The 19,261-nt window shown below is 58.3% G+C and overlaps 2 protein-coding genes across 10 annotated transcripts in view; both read right to left on the bottom strand.

Annotated features, from left to right (window-relative positions):
- Positions 1-5,773: 5,773 nt before the first annotated feature.
- Positions 5,774-14,664, bottom strand: TNNT1 (troponin T1, slow skeletal type). Of its 9 annotated transcripts, none has more exons than XM_044667255.1 (14): positions 14,600-14,664; positions 12,936-12,979; positions 12,838-12,851; positions 12,598-12,627; positions 12,239-12,271; positions 11,704-11,725; positions 11,287-11,347; positions 10,984-11,100; positions 10,166-10,243; positions 9,313-9,426; positions 9,114-9,223; positions 7,687-7,777; positions 7,556-7,596; positions 5,774-5,961 (listed from the first exon to the last, which is right to left on the bottom strand). In XM_044667255.1, exons 2-14 carry the CDS (start codon positions 12,965-12,967, stop codon positions 5,916-5,918), a joined length of 789 nt encoding a protein of 262 aa, XP_044523190.1. In that variant the 5' UTR covers positions 12,968-12,979; positions 14,600-14,664; the 3' UTR covers positions 5,774-5,915. The 9 variants fall into 9 exon arrangements, with proteins under 9 accessions (XP_044523190.1, XP_044523191.1, XP_044523192.1 ...); XM_044667256.1 differs by having other exon boundaries at positions 11,704-11,722; XM_044667257.1 differs by having other exon boundaries at positions 12,598-12,624.
- Positions 14,665-16,245: 1,581 nt separating this feature from the next.
- Positions 16,246-19,261, bottom strand: part of LOC123240829 (troponin I, cardiac muscle-like) — a 12,906-nt gene continuing 9,890 nt past the window's right edge. Inside the window, exons 2-3 of the mRNA XM_044668544.1 lie at positions 16,571-16,860; positions 16,246-16,340 (exon numbers count right to left, since the gene is read on the bottom strand). Of these exons, the coding sequence (XP_044524479.1) occupies positions 16,257-16,340; positions 16,571-16,860 (374 nt within the window). The 3' untranslated portion in view covers positions 16,246-16,256. The remainder of the gene's footprint in view (positions 16,341-16,570; positions 16,861-19,261) is intronic.

The raw sequence follows: 19,261 nt of genomic DNA, 5'->3' as shown, positions 1-19,261 counted from the left end.
GAATTGTAGTCCGTGTCCGCGCTCTGCTGGCCTCAACCCTCGAGCACGCTGGGAAGTGTAGTCCCTCCGGAAGACTCCTCCAAAGAGGACTTTGTCCGCACTGGGGAATTCCAGCGCCTCAGCCCTGGGGCACGCCGGGAAGTGCAGTCCTAGGCCTAGAATCGGCCGGAGCCTGGGCGGGGAGAGCGGAGCCTTATGGCCGAGACGTCGGCGCGTCTCGCGGCAGGCCGGGAAGTGGAATCTGGGCAACTAGTAGAAGGTGATGCAGTAGGAGTCCGAATTCCCGCGGTCTTCCTGAGCTCCTCACTCTCCCTTATCCCTCCCCTCCTCCACCCAGTTTCAGGATCTCTAGCTCGCACGTCCCTCCTGTCCAAGTATGTATTAAGCGCCTCCTGTTGGGCCAAGCATCAAACGCTAAGCACCAAGGCAGTCCCTGCCCTTCCTTCAGATGCTCACAGTCTAATGGGAGAGACAACGTACCACCAACTATGCACAAGCAAGCCATAGACGGGATAAGGAAGAGATCATGGAGAGAGGGCAGGACCGGGAGGTAAGCGTGGGAAGCGACCCGAGGAAAGAGCCCTTGTTAGAAGATAGGACCAGGCGCCTTTCTCCTGGCTGACATCGTGCCTGGACCACTTCCACAGAAGACGCCCAAAGTCTCCGGGTTAGCTGGACAAAAGGCATTGGTGTCCCATGATGAGAACAGACATCTGCAGCCTCGAGACTCGGCAGGTATGGGGGCCGGAGCCGGCCTGATGGGGCCCCAGCCCGTCACGGGAACAGAGGCTCTTCTCGCCAGGAGGGTCCTCCAGACCTCGAAGGGCCTCAGATGGTGTGGAAAGACTCCGGTGGAGACAGAAAAGCCGATAGCTCTGAGGCTGAGGCCCGTACCAGGGGCAGTGACAAGAAATATTAGGCTAAACCCTCCCAGATTGCCTTGTTCATAAGAGAAACCTGAGCTGCGTTTGGAAGGAAGCCTGTGCAAGGAACAGCAAGAGGGCAGGCCAGTGTGTCCCACAAAGTACACAGAAGAGAAGTCAAGTGTAAGAGCAGAGAGATAGAGGGGGCCGGCTGGGAAGGGCTCTGAACACACCCTCAGCACATCCTTTCTTCAACACCACCATCCTTCACAGCCTAAAGAGAATCATAAATGACTAGTAGAGCTCCCACTATGTGCTCTACTAATGCCAGCTGTTACTCTTCTCAGTCATTTATGATTCTCTTTAGGCTGTGAAGGAGGGGAGGTTGTGTTCAGGACGGCAGAGACTTGGCATAATCAAAGGCAGTAGGGAACGAGCCAGCAGAGAGGGAGAGACTGAGGATTCGCCAGACAGTGGGGACGGGAATGGGCCTGGAGGACAATCTCCTGGGCCTTGGAGGGGATGAGCAGGTGCCAGAGTACCCATGGAGAGCTCGTTGGCACTCCCCTTTCCAAAGGAGCCTGGAGGTCACCCTAGGGCCAAGTACCATACGAGAGGGGAGGGGCATCTAGTCGGATGGCCCTGTTTGTTGGAAGGTGATTGCAGCAAGCTGGGTGAGAAGTGATGAGGGCCGGAAGTCCTATCCAGGACCAAGGCTAAAATTCTGTTTGGTGTTCAGAGCCCTTCCCAGCGCTAAGGCATCTCCTTTGATCCTCACAACAGCCCTGGGAGTGGGTGCTATTGATATCCCCATTTTATAGTTGGGAAACTGAGGCAAACAGAGGCCAACTGACTTGCCCAAGGTCATAAAACTAATGAATGTCTGAGGCTGCATTCAAACTCAGAGCTTCCTGACTCCAGGCCCAGCACACTATCCACTGCACCACCTCTTCTGCCCTTTGCACCTAAACTTTTTTCTTATTAATTTAATTTAATTTTCCCCCTAATTGTACAAAATTTCCAACATGTGAAAAAGAATTTTGGGTCTCAAATTCTCTCCTCCTATTCCATGTGGTCTGGAAAGACCTCCAGGAATTGATGCAGAGTGAAAGGAGCAGAGCCAGAAGAACTTTGTACACAGAGACCAATACACTGTGGTACAATCGAATGTAATGGACTTATGTACTAGCAGGAACGCAGTGACCCAGGACAATTCTGAGGGATTTATGGAAAAGACGCTACCCACAATCAGAGGAAGAACTACAGGAGAGGAAACACAGAAGAAAAACAACTGCTTGAACACTTGGGCTGAGGCAGACATGATTGGGGATGTAGACTCGAAACGACCACACCAATGCAACTATCAATAATATGGAAAGAGGTCTTGATAGATGACACATGTTAAAACCAGTGGCTATGGGGGGGGAGGTGTTTGGGGGGATGAAGGGGAAAGTAAGAACATGAATCCTGTAACCATGGATAATTTTTCTAAAAAAATAAAAAAATTAAACCTCAAATTCTCTCCCCCCCCAAGCTGGTAAGCAGGCGCATATAGATTTTACATGTGCAGTCATGTAAAAGAGCCTTCCCTATTACTCCTTCTGTAGAAAGAAACTCGACCAGAAATGAGTTCAGAAAGAAAATGCCCAAGGTTTGCTCGCTTCGGTCTAGATTCGAACTCCTGGCTCCTTCTCGGGAAGCAGATGGCATTGTTTTTTTGTTTTTTTTTTTTATCATGGAGCCCTTTGGGGTGTGGCTAACTGCCTTGAAAAGGGCACCTCTAATAGGTGCCTCTACTTTTGGGGTCCCACTTTCTCCTTAACCCCTTACAATCTGGCCTTCTGACTGCCACCATTCCTCTCTCCAAGGCTACCAATGATCCGAGTTGCCAGATTCGAGGACCTTTCCTTGATCTTCATTCTCCCGGACCTCTCTGTTGGTCCCTCTCCTCTTGGTGGGTTCTCCTACTACCTCTCCGACTCCTCCTTCTGTCTCCTCTGCTGGATCCTCCTCCGGCTCGTGCCCTGTTGCCCTGGGTGACCCTCAGGGTTCTGTCCCGGGCCCCCTTCACTTAGTGACCTCATCAGCTCCTGGGGATTTCATGATGCTGATGACTTCTCCTGCTTCAGACTCTCTCGGGACCTCCAGCTGTCTTTGAGACATCTCACACTGGAGGTCCAGTAGACGTTTCCAACTCAGAACTTCCCCCTAAACCGCTCCCACCTCCTTCCTTCGCTATCATTGGGGAGGGCATGGCTCAGGCTCCAAGCCAGGAGTCAGCCGGGCCGCCTCGCTGTCTCTCATCCTCTGATCCAATATGGCGCCAAGGCCTGCCCGGTTCAGCTCAGCAGCTTCTCTTGTAGAATTCTCCTCTGTGACATCTCTTCTCCTCTGACGCTGCCCCCCACCCTCGTCACGTTGTCCCTGGATTACGGCAACGGGTGCTCCAGGCTCCACACTCCATCCTCAGTTAGCCACCAAAGAGATTTTCCTAAAGGGTGAGTCACGCTCGCCCGCACCTACTCAGGGCAGTGACCCTGGCCGGCCTCCTGGCTGTCCCGTTTCTCAGCTCTAGGCATTCTCTCTGGCTATTCCCCAGGCCTGCAATGCTCTCCCTCCTCATTTCCATCTCCTGCCTTCCCTGCTTCAAGATCCAGCTACAATTCCACCTCCTACAGGAAGCCTTCCCCAGCCTCTCAATTCTAGTGCCTTCCCACTCTTCGTTATCTCCTAGTTATCCTGCCTATGGTTTTTCTGTATCTATTTGTTTCCTTATAGTCTCCTCTCCACCCCCATCCCCCATTAGACTGGGAGCTCCTCCTGGGGGACAGGGACTATCTTTTGCCTCTTTGGATCCCTAAGACTTAGCACAGTGCCTGGCACATGGGAGGTGCTTAATGAATGTTGATTGATTGATCCTTATTGGCCTCCCCTGCTTTTTCTCTCCCTCCTCCTCCCTTCCTCCCTCCCTCCTACAGCTACTAGAATGATTTCCCTAAAGTGATGGCCATATCACTCCCCTGCTCAATAAACTCCAATGGCTCCCTATTACTGCTGGGATCATTCTCTTTGGCACTTGGAGGTCTACATAAACTGGCTCTTGCTATCTTGCTAGTCTTCACACCTTATTCTACTCTACACGCTTGGAGCCTCCCCTCCTTCCTTGTCTTTCTCTCTTGAAATCCTCGGTTTCCTTCAAAACTCAGGTCAGCTTCATCCCTACTCCACAACCTCATCCTCTGCGCTGCAGCTGCCCACAGAGCCGCTTGTCTCCACCTCTGTGGACACCCTTTGTTCCCAGGTGCTGGGGCTCAGTCTGTCGCCCCTGGGCCTCCTCATCATCCCGGGAACTTTCATCGTATGGTGCTGTAAGAATATTGTCTCATTTTATCCTCACGGTACTCTGGAGGAGGAAACTGAGGCAGGCGGCGGTGAGGTGTCTGGTCCGGGGTCACACGGCTAGCCTGAGGTCACATTTGAACTCAGATCTTCCTGTCTCCAGGTCCAGAGTGCCAACTAGTGCACCATCCATGTACTGCCTCAGTTTCCTCCCCAAAGCGCCCCTCCACAGCTCCCACTTCCAGGCGAGGGTCACCTTTCTTGTTCCAGCGGCAGCTCCTTGAGGGCATCTTGCATTGGTATTTGCATGGCAGTGCCTGGCACAGAGCCTGGCACAGAGCAAACACTTTCTAAATCATTTTGCTCCTTTCTTTAGGAACTTGGCTCCATTTCCCCCACACTCTTTTGGAATCGGTTGTGCCCGGCCTTCGGGGCCCCGGACGCCGGGGGACGTCCTGCTTTCTGATGACGAGCCAGGCTCCTTATTGACCCCTGAGTGGACCGTGAAAGGAGGACGGCCTGCACTCGTCCCGCCCCTCTCCCCAGCCCGGGCCTCAGCCCACCAGGGTCCCGCTGAGCTTTCTGCCCCCGAGCCTGGGCAGCTGATTGGCCAACCATTCCAGGGGACCATCCTTGAGAGATGCCCCCAGCAGGGACCCTCCTTTCAGAGAGGACGCCAAGAAGGGAGGACGAGCCTAGCCTGGAGGGGGGGTTGTTGGGACGGTGCAAAGCCCAGGTGGAGGGGAAGTGCCTGGCCAACACACAGTCCTATGGGACGCTCCAGAAGCCTGGAAGCGTTTCCTTGGTACCGAGCGGAAAATAGCCGTCCTACGTACGGCGCCTCCCGTGCTTGCCTGCTCCTTTTGGGGGGAGAGTGGGCTGAAATAGGCCCTCTGGGCTTTCCCTGGGGCCCGGGTCAGAGGCCCGTCGAGCCAGAAAGAAGCCCTTCCTTAGCCATCCAGCACACAGCAGGTGCTAAATAAATGCCAGGGGACCGACTTTTTAGATGGCTAAGATGACGAGCAAGAAGAGGTGCCGGGACTGAACGAGGCCCTCCCGGGGCGCTGAGCCCTCCTGGCCTAGCCCAGCCTCCTGCCGGCTTCACCTTCTGTCGTCCACATCCAGGCCGGGTCCTCCTCCAAAGGCAGGGCTTGGGCTTCTCCCACTCCACACCCAGCATTCATTCCACTAGGCCAGGGGTCGGCCACGTCTGGCTCTCTCGAGGGCCAGACATGGCTCTTTCTGCAGGCGCCGTAAAGTCCATTTTCTTTCAGGCGCCGTTACAGGAGCCACACTGGGAGCGCTGACGGCTCTCACAAAATGACGCCTTAAAAAAGGTGGTGTTTGTGGCTCTCCCGGCCGAAAAGGTCGCCGCCCCTGCTGCAGACCGCACAGCTGGTACTACAGTGTCTGGGCCCACTTCTGCACTAGAGCAAGTGCCGGAGGGCCTTCCCCAAAGTACTCGGGCTCGGGCTCCTCCGCCCAGTCTGGAGGACAGGCGGACCGGACGAGGCCGCCGAGCCGAGCCCGGAGACTCCCCCCTTCCGGAAGAACCAGGCAGGGCCTTGGCGGACTGCTCAGAAGCGAGTTGGTTTATTTCGGGATTTCAGGCAAGGGAAGGGGCTGCTCGCGGAGCATCTCTGGGACGGGCCCAGATGGGCGGCGTGGCCGGGGCGCTGGGCTCCTCCCGCGGGTCCCTCCTCCACTGAAGGCTCACTTCCAGCGTCCGCCAACGCGGCCCTTGCCGGCCCCCTTCCTGCTGCTCAGGGAAAGGAAGAGAGTTAGAGCCCAGGCAGATGGGGGGCTCGGGGGCAGCAGGAGCTCCGGAGGGTGTCCGAGTCCGCCCTGAGGGCAGGGAGGCCAGGAAAGAAAAGGAGGGAGGGGAGAGGGAAGGCCGAAGCATGCGTGACAGCTGTGGGGAGAGAGCCAGACCCAGGGAGACCCGGATGGGGAGGCCGAGTCCGAGGCAGACAGACGCACCAAGGAAGACGAACTGAAAGCAGAAGGACAGACAGCCTGAAAGAGGTGGGAAAGAGCGAATGGGGAGAGGGAAGGGGAGAGGAGGAAGAGCCGGAAACATCCACGCGCAGTGACACGCCGGCATCCTCCATGTCCACAGACTCTCGGACTCAGCTAGTCCCATTCATGACCCACCTCCCAACACGCTTGCCAAGTGGCGGCCTCCCCCCTGCTCGAAGACCTCCAAGGAGGGAAACGGGGCCTCCCGGGCCGGTGGCCACCCCGCGCTCAGGAGAGGCGGCTTCCTCCCCGGCACGCAGCCTGCCCGTCGGCCGCACCAGGGCCAGAAGGAACAAGGCTGGTGCCTCCTCCTCTAGGCAGCCCTCGGCGGCCTCCTCCCTCCCACCATTGCCAGGCAGAGGACGGGAGCCATCTTGGCTGCCTTTCCCCAGGGGCTGCCCTCAACCCAGTCTGTACAATGGACACCCTTCATCCCCTTAACTAAACTCCTGTGAGATGTGTTGGTGAGACCTTGGACGAGTCACTTGCCTTCTTTACACTTGAAGTGATGACAGTGAACTCAATGACCCTGATGCTGCTTCCAGCTCCACCTCGACGTCCCTATGACCCCCCTGCCATGGACTGAAGTGTAAGACTTTCCTCCCCTTCCCGAGAATGGCATCTTATTGGAGCCTGCCTAGCAGAACAGCCCTTTGAGATCTTCTGCATTCCGTCATCCCATCTGCACACATGAGAAGTTTGCCGTGTGGGCCTTCATCCCAGTGACTGAGGAAAAGGTCCTGGTGCCCAGGTGGAGGCAGTGCAGATGCCAGGCATCCCCCCCTGGCTCTGAAGGCACTTAGCCAGCCTATTCCTAGCCTACATCTTCCCCTCCTTCCTCAGGAATGACCCAAGACATTCAGCCCTCTAAGCACTCCCCTGCTCTGCCAGCCTTGTAGTCCTGCCAAAAAAGGAAGCCGGGTTAGTCTGGCATTGGCCGGCCGCGCTGGGCTCTCCCTGCTCGGAGCCTCCTTTCCTAGCTTCAGCCTTTCCTTAATAGTAAGTCAGAGATGAGGCTCGCAGGTGGGGGGAGAGGACAGACACACACACACACACTCACTCACACACACTCATACACACACACTCACACTCTCACACACACACTCACACACACTCATACACACTCTCACACACATACTCTCACACTCACTCACACACACACTCATACACACACACTCACACTCTCACACACACACTCACACACACACACACACACACACACACACACGGAACGTGGAGCAAGAGGGAGAAACAGCAGGATCAGAGGGATGGAAGCAGGCGGGGAGGGGCCGGTGGACGAGGACGGGGAGACGGAGCCGCAGAAGCCAACTTACAATTTCTGGGCATGGCTGATTCGGTTGTAGAGAACGTTGATCTGGGGAGGGGAAAGGACGGAGAGGCCGATTCAGGCGAATGAATGACGGGCATCCCCATCCGCCGCCCCCCGGGCTTCCCCTGGCCTCACCTCGTATTTCTGCTGCCTAAGTTTCTCTGTCAGGTCAAACTTCTCAGACTCCAGCTGGTGAATCCAGTCGGACAGCTCACGGGCTTTCTCCCTGCAGGAGTGGGGCCGAGGCATGGGCCCAGCGGCCACCCAGCCAGCCACAAACCCCATCCAGGGACACCTCCCTGGACTTCTCTCACCCCCAGCTCCGTCTGTTTGGGCCCGGCTCAGTCGGTTTTTGTTTCTTCATTTGTATCTCTTTAGCTCTGAGCCCCTCATTCTTTTTTTTTTTTTTTAAACCCTTGTACTTCGGTGTATTGTCTCATAGGTGGAAGAGTGGTAAGGGTGGGCAATGGGGGTCAAGTGACTTGCCCAGGGACACACAGCTGGGAAGTGGCTGAGGCCGGATTTGAACCCAGGACCTCCCGTCTCTAGGCCTGACTCTCACTCCACTGAGCTACCCAGCTGCCCCTGAGCCCCTCATTCAGACTTGATCTCCGAGGTTTCTTGGCCTCCCTGTTTCTTTCTTTAATTTGGCCCCCGTCGTGCTGTGGGCGTCCCTCACCTCTTCTGCCCTGCAGCCATCTTCCTCCTGTGCCCCTCTCGAGCTCTCTGTTTGCGCCACTTTCTCCTAAACCCCCTCTTCCCCCGCGGTTCTAGCTTTGTCCCAGTGCCGGCTCTCCTCTCTGTCTCTCTTGCCAAAAATCGAGGATGTGCCCTTGGCAGCCCCGCCTCGGTGGCTGGTCTTGCCTCCAACAAGACCTATACACTGGATTTGGCGTTGGAAGTCCTCTCCCAGCCTCTGAGAGCCGCTTTGCCTCCCTGAGTCCTGGGCCTGGATTGGGCTCCTTCCTGCCCCCGCCTCCCAGAAGGGCCCTCCTCCTTCCCAGAGGGCAGCTCCAGCACGCCATGCCCTCTCCAGGAAGCCTTCCCGATTGCCTCTAATTCAGTGCCATCGCTGAGGACCTTGAATTCACTCCCTTCTATTCAGGGCCACGAGCCCAGCCCTGGTACTTGAGCCCTGGCAGAGCTCTGTCCTGGTGCTGCCTCGCTTGAGCCTACCACCAGCCCAAGAGCTGACGTGCCCGGGTCGCCCCCTCGTGGCCGCTGGGCGTCATTACTCTGTTGGCATTTTTCTCTCGGTGCTTGGCGTGCTTCTGGTCTTCCCTATTAAGGTTTGGGTTCCTTTCCAGCAGGGGTGGCTTTAGTCTGTGTATTTCCATCCCCAGGGCCTGGCCCAGAGGAAGGGCTGGCCCAGTTCTCATTGACTGGCTCACTGATCTCGGCCTCCCCCGGCCCCTGGATTGCCTTTTCTGTCTAAATCAGTCTCTTGGGCTAATCATTTTCTCCATCTCTGCATATCCCCTCCCCCTCGGCTCTCCTGAGGTCTCGGCCTGGCTGCCCCTCGGAACCTCCTCCTCCCCCTCCCCCTGGGCTTCTGGCCCCACCTGAGCTGTTCCTCCCCCATGTGGTCGATGTTCAGGGGTTTCTTCCGCTCGGACAGAATCCTCTGCTTCATCTCGCGGCCAGTCTGGCGTTTCCCACGCTTCTGCTCAGCCTGTTGGGGAGAGAGATGAACTGAGGAGCCAAGCGCCCCCGTCTCCAGCCCTGAGCCCCCCCCTTCCTTAGACGCCCGGCCAGCCTCACCTTGACCAGGTAGCCCCCAAAGTGGGCCCCCATATTGGACAAGACCTTCTTTTTCTTGGCATCATCTTCCGCCCGCTTCTTGGCCTCTTCCTCCTCCTTCCTCATCTTCTCCTCCTGGGGGGGGGGGGTGCAGAAAGAGATTATACCACATCCAGGGGACAGATCAGGGTGGGGAAGGGCCAGGTCAGCTGTTTGTCACAGAGCTCTTAGAGGCCACCCTCTCGCTTTTTTAGCTGGGGCTTTGCCATGCGCCCTGCAGCTGCGCCCTCCTCTAACAGAATGCAGACTCCTTGGAGGGAGGAGGAGCTACTCTTGAGATTTCCTGTCTTCAGGGTTCAGCACAGAGCTTGGCACAGAGGAAGCAGCTTTTCATTCTTTTTTTTTTTTAAACCCTTCACTTCTGTGCATTGGCTCCTAGGTGGAAGAGTGGTCAGGGCTAGGCAATGGGGGTTAAGTGACTCGCCCAGGGTCACACAGCTGGGAAGTGTCTGAGGCCGGATTTGAACCTAGGACCTCCCATCCCTAGGCCTGACTCTCAATCCACTGAGCTACCCAGCTGCCCCCATTCATTCATTTATGTAGGAACTGAGGCCCAGAGAGGCTCTCTCCAGGGTGGAACCTGTAAGCTTTGCCTAGATAGGAGCCTGCTTAAATATCCTTTTCCCTGGTGAAGTCATTGCTCAGACAGCGTCCCAACAGGGAGGGCCTGCAGACCCCAGAATCCAGGCCCCCCAATTGAGAGATCAGGGAACCTGAGGCCCCAGGAGGGGTTGGCTTGGGGGCCCACCACACAGCAGAAAACAAAAGGAGCCGGAAGGCTCTGCGATTGGGAGAGCAAGAAGGGGAGCCTCACGGCCAGCTTGGCTTGGCGTTCTCTCTCCTTCTCCGTGCGGACTCTCTGCTGTTCGGCTCTCTCAGCTCTTCGACGTTCCTGCACAGAGGAGAGGATTGCCCCCCACAAAGGGTCTTTCCCTGGTCCCCCATTTCCCCACGACACCTCATAACTCCTGGGAGAGTCAGAAGGAAGCCTGAGAGGATAGAAAGGAAATCAGAGGCTCCGATTTCCAGCTCTGACCCAGATTCTCATGGTCCTGGGAGCATCCCTTCTTCTAGCTCTTGGGGTCTCAATCCCCCTCCTAATAATAATAATAACAATTACAGTGTTTCTATAGTACTTTAAGGTTTGCAAAGCACTTTACAATTATTATCTCATTGGATCCTCACAGCAACCTTGGGAGATGCTATTATTATCCTCATTTTGCAGTTGAGGGAAACTGAGGCAGACAAAGGTGAAATGACTTGCCCAGGGTCACACAGTGGCCTCTAAAATAAGAGATGCATTCAATGCTCTCTAGAAGTTCCAGCTTATAATGCGACCTTGACCTCTGCACAAAAGTCACTGTATTCCTCTGGACCCCAGTTTCCTGCTCTGTAAAATGGAAAGGTGGATTCCAAGGTGCTCTTAAATCTCAGACCCTGTGCTCTTTCTCCCCATACAGCTGGAGTCACCTTCCAGGTCCTAGAACCGTGGACCCGAGGGCCAGCTGGTCAGATTCCTTTGCCAGAGACCCTCATCCCCTGCTATGAGCTCGGGCAAGTCCCTTTCCCGTCTGTGAGGCCGGTGACATCTGCCTCGGGGTTTTGCGGGGCGGAGGAGGGCCCGACACTCACAATCCGATCCTTCAGCCCCACGAGCTCTTCCTCCTCCTTCTTCCTCTGCTCAAAGTGTACGTCGATGAGGGTCTGCAGCTCCAGAAGGTCTTTCTCCATGCGTTTCCGGTGAATGTCCTGAGGGTGGCATTTGGGGCGGAGGGGTTGGTGGGGACCTCGTTTCCGAGGTCCCCCGCGCCAGCCAGCCACCAGGCGCCATGTGCATTCTCAGTGTTGAGCGCGCCAACGCGAAGCCAGAAACCCCGGAGGATAGCCCCGCCCGCTCCTCCTCGCCCCCCACCCCCAGCTCCCGGGATGACTCACATCGAAGTCGACCCTCTCGCCCTCGGGGATCTTTGGCGGGATCAGTGGCGGCACCACGGGCCTGCGGGGGCAGCGAAGGGGAACAGAGGTGGGGTCCCTCCGCAGAGCAGGTGGGAGACAGAGGCTCCGAGAATGAAGCCTGTTCACCCCGGGGTCACCTCCCCCCTCCCCTCAGACCTCTTGGGGAAGGACTAAAGCGGAGCGGGGGCGGGGCGGAGAAAGGCTCTCGGGGTGAGCTCGGCCGAGTCCCCGTCCTTTGTCCTTTCAGGGACCGGGGCCCTAGCACCGTGCCACCGCGTTAAAGGCTCCCTCCCGGCGTGACTTCGGCTTCGGAGCCCCCGGCCCGCCCCGCCCTGGGAAAGGGGAGAGCTCTTTCCCAGGTCCTTCTTCCAGGCCGCGCTTGGGACAAAGGCTCACCTGGGTTTGGGTCTCTCCTCTTCTGTAAGACAGAGAAGGAGAATTAGGGAAGGGAAGCTGGCCGGGGGGGCTGCTGCCTCCCGCCCGATGCTGGCCCCCGGGAGGCACCGATTCCTCCGGGGAAAAGGGGAGGGGCAGAGCTGGGATCACACAGCGTCCATATACATTCACGACTCGTTGGGGGGGGGGCATCCCGCGGGGAGCCTTGTTTCCTGGCCCCCGTCGCTTCCAGCTTAGGGCCCCACATGTGCCCTCACCCGGCACCGCGACTCCCCTCCGCCCGCTCAGGGTCCCAGGTGCCCCGTTAGGAATTCAGCCCCCATCCCCGGGGCTCGGGACATCCCTCCCGTCTCCCAACCCCAAACCTTTGAATGTATATCGAGGAAAGAAGAGGACAGGTGTGGGGGAAAGGAGTGGGTGCGGCCCCTTTAAGGGGTAAGGGGGGCAGCGTTATTGCTCAGAGGGCGCCCAAGGGGCGCTTAAAGGGGCCGCGGCCTGGATGTTCCGGGAGACGGAACCGAAGCGACCACCATACCTCGCTCTGCGACCGGCTCCGACTCCTCGGGGGCTGGGGTGGGGGGAGAGGGAGAAGCGAGGAATTGCGGGAGGGGCGCGGCCCCGCCAGCGGTGCAGGGGGGAGGGGGAGAGGAGGGCAGAGAGAGGAGAGGCTGGTAAGGGGAGAATCAGGTGCCGAGGGGAGAAGTCCCACCCACTGGGTGAACTCGGCAGCCCAGCGCCGCCACCGCCCAGCCCCCAGCGGTACACTGGGCACGTTTGGACTCCAGGATCTCTAAGCGCCTCTCGGCCTTTACCCCGCAATAGGAATCCGGCTTCCGGCCACCACCCCTGATTCAGGGACCCAGGCATCCCTCTTCCCCGCCCCGTTGAGCTCACCTTCCTCCTCCTCCTCGGCAGCCTCCTCTTCTGAGGGGATGGGGTGGACCGGATAGAGGAGGGGGGAAAAGACTGTGGTGAGCCGGTGGACAGCGCCGTGGTGCTGAAAGAGTTAACGCTCCTCCTTCCTCGACCCTCTCCCCCGGGCGCCTTCTGAGCCAGGTGTCCCAGCCCCAGTGCCCACCCCCTCGAGCCCCAGGGACCCTGCTCTGCCGTCCCCCGGCCCCAAACTCAACTCACCTTCCTGTTGTTCCCTACAGGTTGGGGCAGGAGAGAGGAAGAAGTTAGATCCAGAGATCAGAGTGGACCCAGTCCCGTCCCCTCCGCCCCATACTTACTCCTCATAATCCTGCTCCTCGGCGTCCGACATGGTCGCAGTGGCCTGGAGGGAGGGAGAAGGCCAGGAATGCACAGTGGCTGAGGGGGGGAGCTGCCATCTCTGGGGTGGGGGTGGCAACGTGGGGCCCCTCCCCCACCATCCCCACCACCTGTCTTCTGGTCTCAGGGCATTGGGGGATGGGGAGGAACCTGATCGGGGAGATTATCTCTGGCCATTCTTGGGACAGACAATAGCCGCCCCCGGTTCCCTCTCCTGACCTGTCACAAGCTATTTCTGGGGGGTCTCGGGCCGGGGCCAAGGCCAGGGAGATGTCCGAATAAGGGCAGAGCAGCCGGGCCCTGACTCAGACCCTGGCTTGTCTCTCCTCACCAAACCCCTGACCATAAGGCTATCTGTCAGACCGCTGCCCACCCGCCCCAGGCTCGGGCTCTTGGCAGGGCAACGAGGCTTGGCCTTCCTCTACTCAGTCTTACAGACAGAGAAACTGAGACCTACAGAGGGAGCCAATTTTCCAAGGTCAGTAGCACTGGAAAGGGGGGTGGAGAGATCAGCAAGTTTCCTCTCAACGCATAAACAGCCGCCCCCCCCCCCCAGTATAAATTGTATCTCGTGATTTCCTGTCTCTTCCTGTGTCTGTCTGTCTGTCTGTCTGCATTTGTCTATCTGTCTCTCACTCTCTCCTCTCTGTTCCTCCCTTCATCTGTCTCTTTTCTCTCTCCTCCTCCCCTTTCTCTGTCTCTGTCCCTCTGTCCGACTCTCACTGTTTCTCACTGTCTCTTACTCTCTCCTTTCTATTCTTCCCTCCCTCTGTCTGTGTCTGTCTCTCCACTCTATCCCTTCCTCTCTCTCCTCTTCCCTCCCTTCCTATCCTCTTTGTCCCTCTCACTCTGACTCTCGCAGTCTTTCACTCTCTCTTCTCTAATCCTACCTCCATCCCTGTCTCTCTCTTTTCTCTCTCTCCTCCCTTTCTCTGACTCTGTCCCTCTGTCCGTCTCTCACTCTCTCCTCTCTATTCCTCCCTTCACCTGTCTCTCTTTTCTCTTCCTCCCTTTCTCTCTCCTCCTCTTTCTCTGTCCTCTTTGTCCCTCTATCTCTGACTCTCACTGTCTCTCTTCTCTAATCCTACCTCCATCTCTCTCTTCCTCCCTCCCTCTCTCTCCTCTTCCCCCTTTCTCCGTCCTCTCTAGCTCTCACTGTCTCCTCTCTCTCCCTCCCCCCCCCCCCCGGGTGTCTCTTTCTCCCCCTCCACCCGGTCCTCTGGCTCTCTCTTGTCTCTGCCTCCCTCTCTCCCTTCTCTACTCGGTCTCTGTCTCACCCACAGAACCTAGGAATTGGCGGGGACCTTCAAGGCCCGTTACTCCAGCCCCATCGTCCCAACAGCCCACCAACTGGTCTGGGGCATGGGGCGGTCCTGGGGGCCGAGGAGCTCCCTCCGCCCAGGGCAGGCTTTCCCGCTTTGGGGGCGCTCTAGCTCTACTCGTTGGGACGCTTCCCTCCCCTCCCTGGCGGCAGGCCTGAACAGAAATCCGCCTCCTCCCTCGCGCCTTCTGGGCTTTCCCTCTCTCTGGGGCTCGGCTCCCTTCCTTTCTCGTGTCTGCCTGGATCTCCCAGCTGAGCGGCCTGGGGCAGGGCCCGGTGGGGAGGCCGGGCTGGCTCAGTTACCTGGGGCTGAAGCTTCAGCAAAGGAGGGAAGCTGCTCCTGGGGCTCTGAGTCAGGGGCAGAGAGGCGGGGGCTTTATAGCTGCAGGGGAGGGGGGAGCCTCCAGACATAAGCAGGGGCGCTGAGGCAGGGCCAGCCCGGGGCTCCTCCCCCTCCTCCTCCTCCTCCTCCTCCTCCCCGCTTCAAATTGGCTGGCTCGCCCTTTCTCTCTGCCTCCCCTTCGGTCCATCTGCTGCCTGCCTTTGGGGAGCCGTCCTGTGCTCGGGGAGGATTTGCCCCCCTCCCGAGGGCTCCAAAGTCCTCGCCTCTTTGGGTCCCAACAGACCGCCGCCCCTTCTCCCCACTCGGATCGCCCTCTGGCGGCCTCTCCTCCCTCCCGCTCTCTCCCTCTTCCCTCCCCGATCGAATACAAAATGATGCTGTTTGACTTCTAAAGCCCGCCACAATTCGGGCCCCTCCACGCGCACACACATAGACGGGCGCCTCTCCAGGCTCCCCACCACCTATTCTCTGATCCCAAGAAACTGCCCCCCCCACTCTCCTGGTGTCGTCTGCCGGCACTCCCTGAGGGGATGCTCTCACTGCTCCCTCCGGGTCCCAGGATCCCCGGCTTCCCCTGAGCCCCTGCTGCTCCCAGACCTTCCCCTCTTCCTCTCCTCCCACTTTCTGGCTACTTTCTCTCTTCCTCTGTCTCGTGGCAGGAGGCCTCGGTGGCCCGAGTGTGGCACCCCCCACCCAGCTCATCATCCAGCCCTCTGCTTTGCCCACATTGCCCAGAGGGGAGCTGGGCAGCCTCTGCCGACCTTCATCGGCTCTCCCTCTCCCCCCTCCTCTCGTCCTCCTGGGTTTGTTTCTGGCATTGTCCCCCTCCCCTCCCCCCCTGCTTTGTCTCTCAGCGGTGACATCAGGTCCTAAATGGGGACAACAGGTGTGTGACTGGGGCGGGGAGGGCGTCCTGGCGTGCCGGGAGCAGGCAGACGGGTGCCAGGACAGCCTGAAGCAATGGCACAGAATTAGAGCTGGGCCTCCAAGCCCCCTCCTGCCCGCAAGCTGCCAAACTGCGCCTGGCCAGTGGCTCCCCGGGGCCTCCCTCCAGGCCCATGGCGAGGTGGGCCTTCCTGCTACTCCTGCACGCACAGAAGTTCCCACCTCCCAGCCTTTGCCTGGGGATGCTCCTCCTCTCCACGTTTGCTTCTTGGACCCTCCCCGCCCCGCCCCGCAGCCTGGATCCTGCCCGAGTGCTGGGTTCCAGACGGGGCCAGGGCGCGAGGAATCGCTGTTGAGGCTGCCTGCCCATTGCCCAGCTCAGAGCCCGCCCAGGAGGCCTCCTATGCAGAGTCTGATGGATTCAGAGCCGCGACCTCCTTCCGGAGACCAGGAAGGAGCTCAAGCTCACGCCTGGAAAGACCGTCGGGGATCCCCAGGACATCCAACCGTTTGCCCGGTGAGTAAACTGAGGCCGGGACTGCAAAGGGCAGGATGGGCCCATCTCGAGGCGCAGGGGAGCTCGGGGGCCTGGCTTGCCCTCGTTTCCCAGAGAGGCCTCCCGCCCCCCCCCCCCCGGCGCCCCCCACACAAGCTCTCGGTAGCCCCGTCTCGTCTTGGAGAGGGAGCTTTATTAGGCCCGGGGGCGGCCGCTGCTGCGCGTTCCCGTGGCCGTCAGCCCTCGAACTTCTTCTTGCGCCCTTCCATGCCGCTCAGGGCGTCGATGTTCTTCCTCCAGTCTCCCACCTCGCGGTTTTCCTGCAGGGAGGGGCAAAGTCCGGAGCCTGCTTCCCAGCGCCTTGTCCGCCCCTCGCCAGACCCCTGGCGGTCCTTCACCTCCCGTCCCGTGCCTGGCCCCAGCCCTCTTCCGTCCTCCACCGGAAGCCTTCCCTGCCCCGCAGATGCCCACAGGGCTCCCCGCAGGGGCTCCGGGCTCCGGGGAAGCCCCCCAGCGGAGGGCATGGACTTGGGCTCCCCGCCAGACTCACCTTCTCGGTGTCGTCCTTCTTCACTTGCTTCAGGTGAGCCCTGAGGTCCAGGGACTCCTTGGCGCGGGCCCCCAGCAAGGCCTGCATCATGGCGTCGGCGGAGATCCGGACCCTGCGCAGGGCAGGACGCTTAAACTTGCCCCGCAGGTCAAAGATTTTCTGGGTCAGATCAGCAATCTGGGGAGCGGACCGGGCCAATTCCTCAGCCTGCTCCCTCCCGCCGGCCTCCCCCAACACCGGGGATACAGTGAGCAGGTGGGAAGGGCCCGACCCACCCCCCACCCCCACCCCTAGGGCCTCGGTTCAAATCTCTGCTTTGACACCAGCTGGGTAACCTCGAGAGAGTTGTTGTTCTTCTCCGAGCCTCATCTATCAAAGCAGCTGCACAAAGCGCCGGATCTGGAGTTGGGAGGAGCCGAGTTCAAATCTAGGCTCGGGCACTTCCTAACGGTGTGACCTTGGGCAAGTCACATGCCACTCTTGTGTCTTAGAATAGCTACTGAGATCGGAAGTAAGAGTTTAAAAAAAAAAAAAAAGCAACTGAAGGGGTTAGGCTAGAGAATGACCCAGATCTGTAAAGCTTTAAAAGCTTCCTGCGCCTCAGTCTCCTCTGCCAAAGGCCGGCACCCATCAAAGTTCTCATCCTTGTTATGATGATGGTAGCCTACAGCTTCCCACGTCTGCCCTGGCCATCGTCATCCTTCTCCACCTTCCACCGGAAGCCTTCTCTGGTCCCCCTTGATCTCAGCGCCTTCCCTCCGAGGCTGGCTCCTCTTCCTCCTACCCAGATCTCCTTTGGACCCGTCTGTCAGCTTCTTGTCTCCCCGTGTGACTGTGCACTCCTGGAGGGCAGGGACTACCTTCTGCCCTTTTCCCTATCTCCTGTGCACAGCGGCCAGACAGTAACTGGCCCTTAATGGGGGTTGCCTGGCTGACCCTCTCCACTATTCTTCGAAATCCATCTTGGGTCCTCCCAATTCGCCAGGCAGTCAATACATACTTATTAAGATAGGCGGTGGGGGGGGACCCCAGAAGAAGCAGATCACAGTCCCGCCTTTAAGGAGCTCACAAATCAAATGGGGGAGACAGCAGGCAAACCAACACGCACCGCTGTCTACAGAAGAAACTGGAAGTCATTAACAGAAGGAAGAGGGGTGAGGAATGCCAAGAGATGGGCAGTTTGGCTACAAAGGGTAGGAGAGCTCCAGAATGATAGTTATTGGGGCCGGAAGGATTAAGGGAGGGGGTTTTCAGGGTAGGTGAGACACAAGCATATTTGTAGGCAGAAGGAAATAAGCCAGCGGACAGAGATTGAAAAGAAATCAGTGGGGATGAGAGAAGGGACATCTGCTGGAGAAGATGGAAGGCCCTGCTATCCCTTCAGCAGGCAGAGGATTAGTCGTGGTGAGGAAGAGGGGCACTTCTTCATGAGAGCCCGAGGTGGAGGAAGGAGGGGCAGAAGACATCGGAGTGATGGGAAATGAGGAAGAGGGAAGAAGAGGGAGCTCATGGCAAGGATGGCCTCTGAGAGAGTGGGGAGAGAGGGAGCCATGGAAGGCTAGAGGAGGGATGGAAAGGTTTAGAAGAGCAGCTGTGGAGAATGAATGAATGAGGCAAGGATGTTGACCCCTGGAGGCTGGGTAACCAGTCTGTGCCGGCCCCAGTTACAAGGGTTGCCTGGTTTTCGGCCCCTTCGTTCAATAAGTAGCATGGGTGTAGAAGTGAATGGTGGCGGTGATCCACAGTTGAGGCTTGGCTGGGCACGATGGGCAAAATGCTAATGCCACTGGTGATCCCAGAGGAAAGGGGCGGATTGGTTCACCAAGGAGTCCAAATGGAGCGAAGAGGAGAGAGAACTGAGGGGTCGATGGTTTGCTTTAGGCCAGACAGAGGCCGGGATTGCAGAGGGGAAAGCTGAGGGAGAGGTGAACCCACAGTAAGAGGGTAGTGGCCAGATGAGGGCGCTTCAGAAATCTTGAATGTGGACGTCCTACGTCCATGGGTGAGGGCAAGATCCAGGGGATGAGCATGTTTGTGTCACTGAGGTGAGTGGAGGAAGAGCTCATGGGAGGCGCGTAGGTGGAGAGTGGGTGGTTGGGCTGTGTGAGGGAGAGTCCCTTAGTGTGGGGGCAGGAGTTGGAGAAATAGTGTGAGCCAGGAGCCCATTCATTGAGGAAGCAAGAAGAGCGCCCTGGAGGTCTGTAGACAACAGCAGGATTGTGACTGGGGGGAGAGGTGAGCAGAGAAGCTCAAAGGAGGAGAGCTTTCAGAGGGAGAGAGGAAGGAGCGGCACCGGAGGGCAAGCCTTGGCCAGTGAGCCAAGGAGAGGAAGTGAAGGGAAAGGGGGCCAAGGAAGCCGTATCTTCAGGGGGAAGCCAGGTTTCAGGAAGGGCCAGTAGATGGAAGGAGCAGAGAAGAATCCATTTGAGATGAAGTGATTCAGAGGGCACAAGGAAAAGCCTAGCTGGGTCACGCTGGAACTCTGGGAAAGTTGAGGGGGATGGGTGATAATCGCCAGGAGCTGAGAGTCACTGGGATGTGCGGGAGGGGGGAGAATGGGCATCACTGAGTGGAGGGCACCATGCTCTACCCTCAAAGGACAGCCAATGGGAGGCTGGAGTCTAGGGAGCCGAGCTTTTCTTTGCCTCCAAGGTTCCCCACATCCCAGTTTGGAGCCTGGCTGGAGCAGGA

Source organism: Gracilinanus agilis, chromosome 3 (assembly GCF_016433145.1).
Source record: "Gracilinanus agilis isolate LMUSP501 chromosome 3, AgileGrace, whole genome shotgun sequence".
Lineage (NCBI taxonomy): Eukaryota > Metazoa > Chordata > Mammalia > Didelphimorphia > Didelphidae > Gracilinanus > Gracilinanus agilis.
Note: the sequence above shows the minus strand (reverse complement) of the source record. Positions and strands in the feature narration are given on the sequence as shown.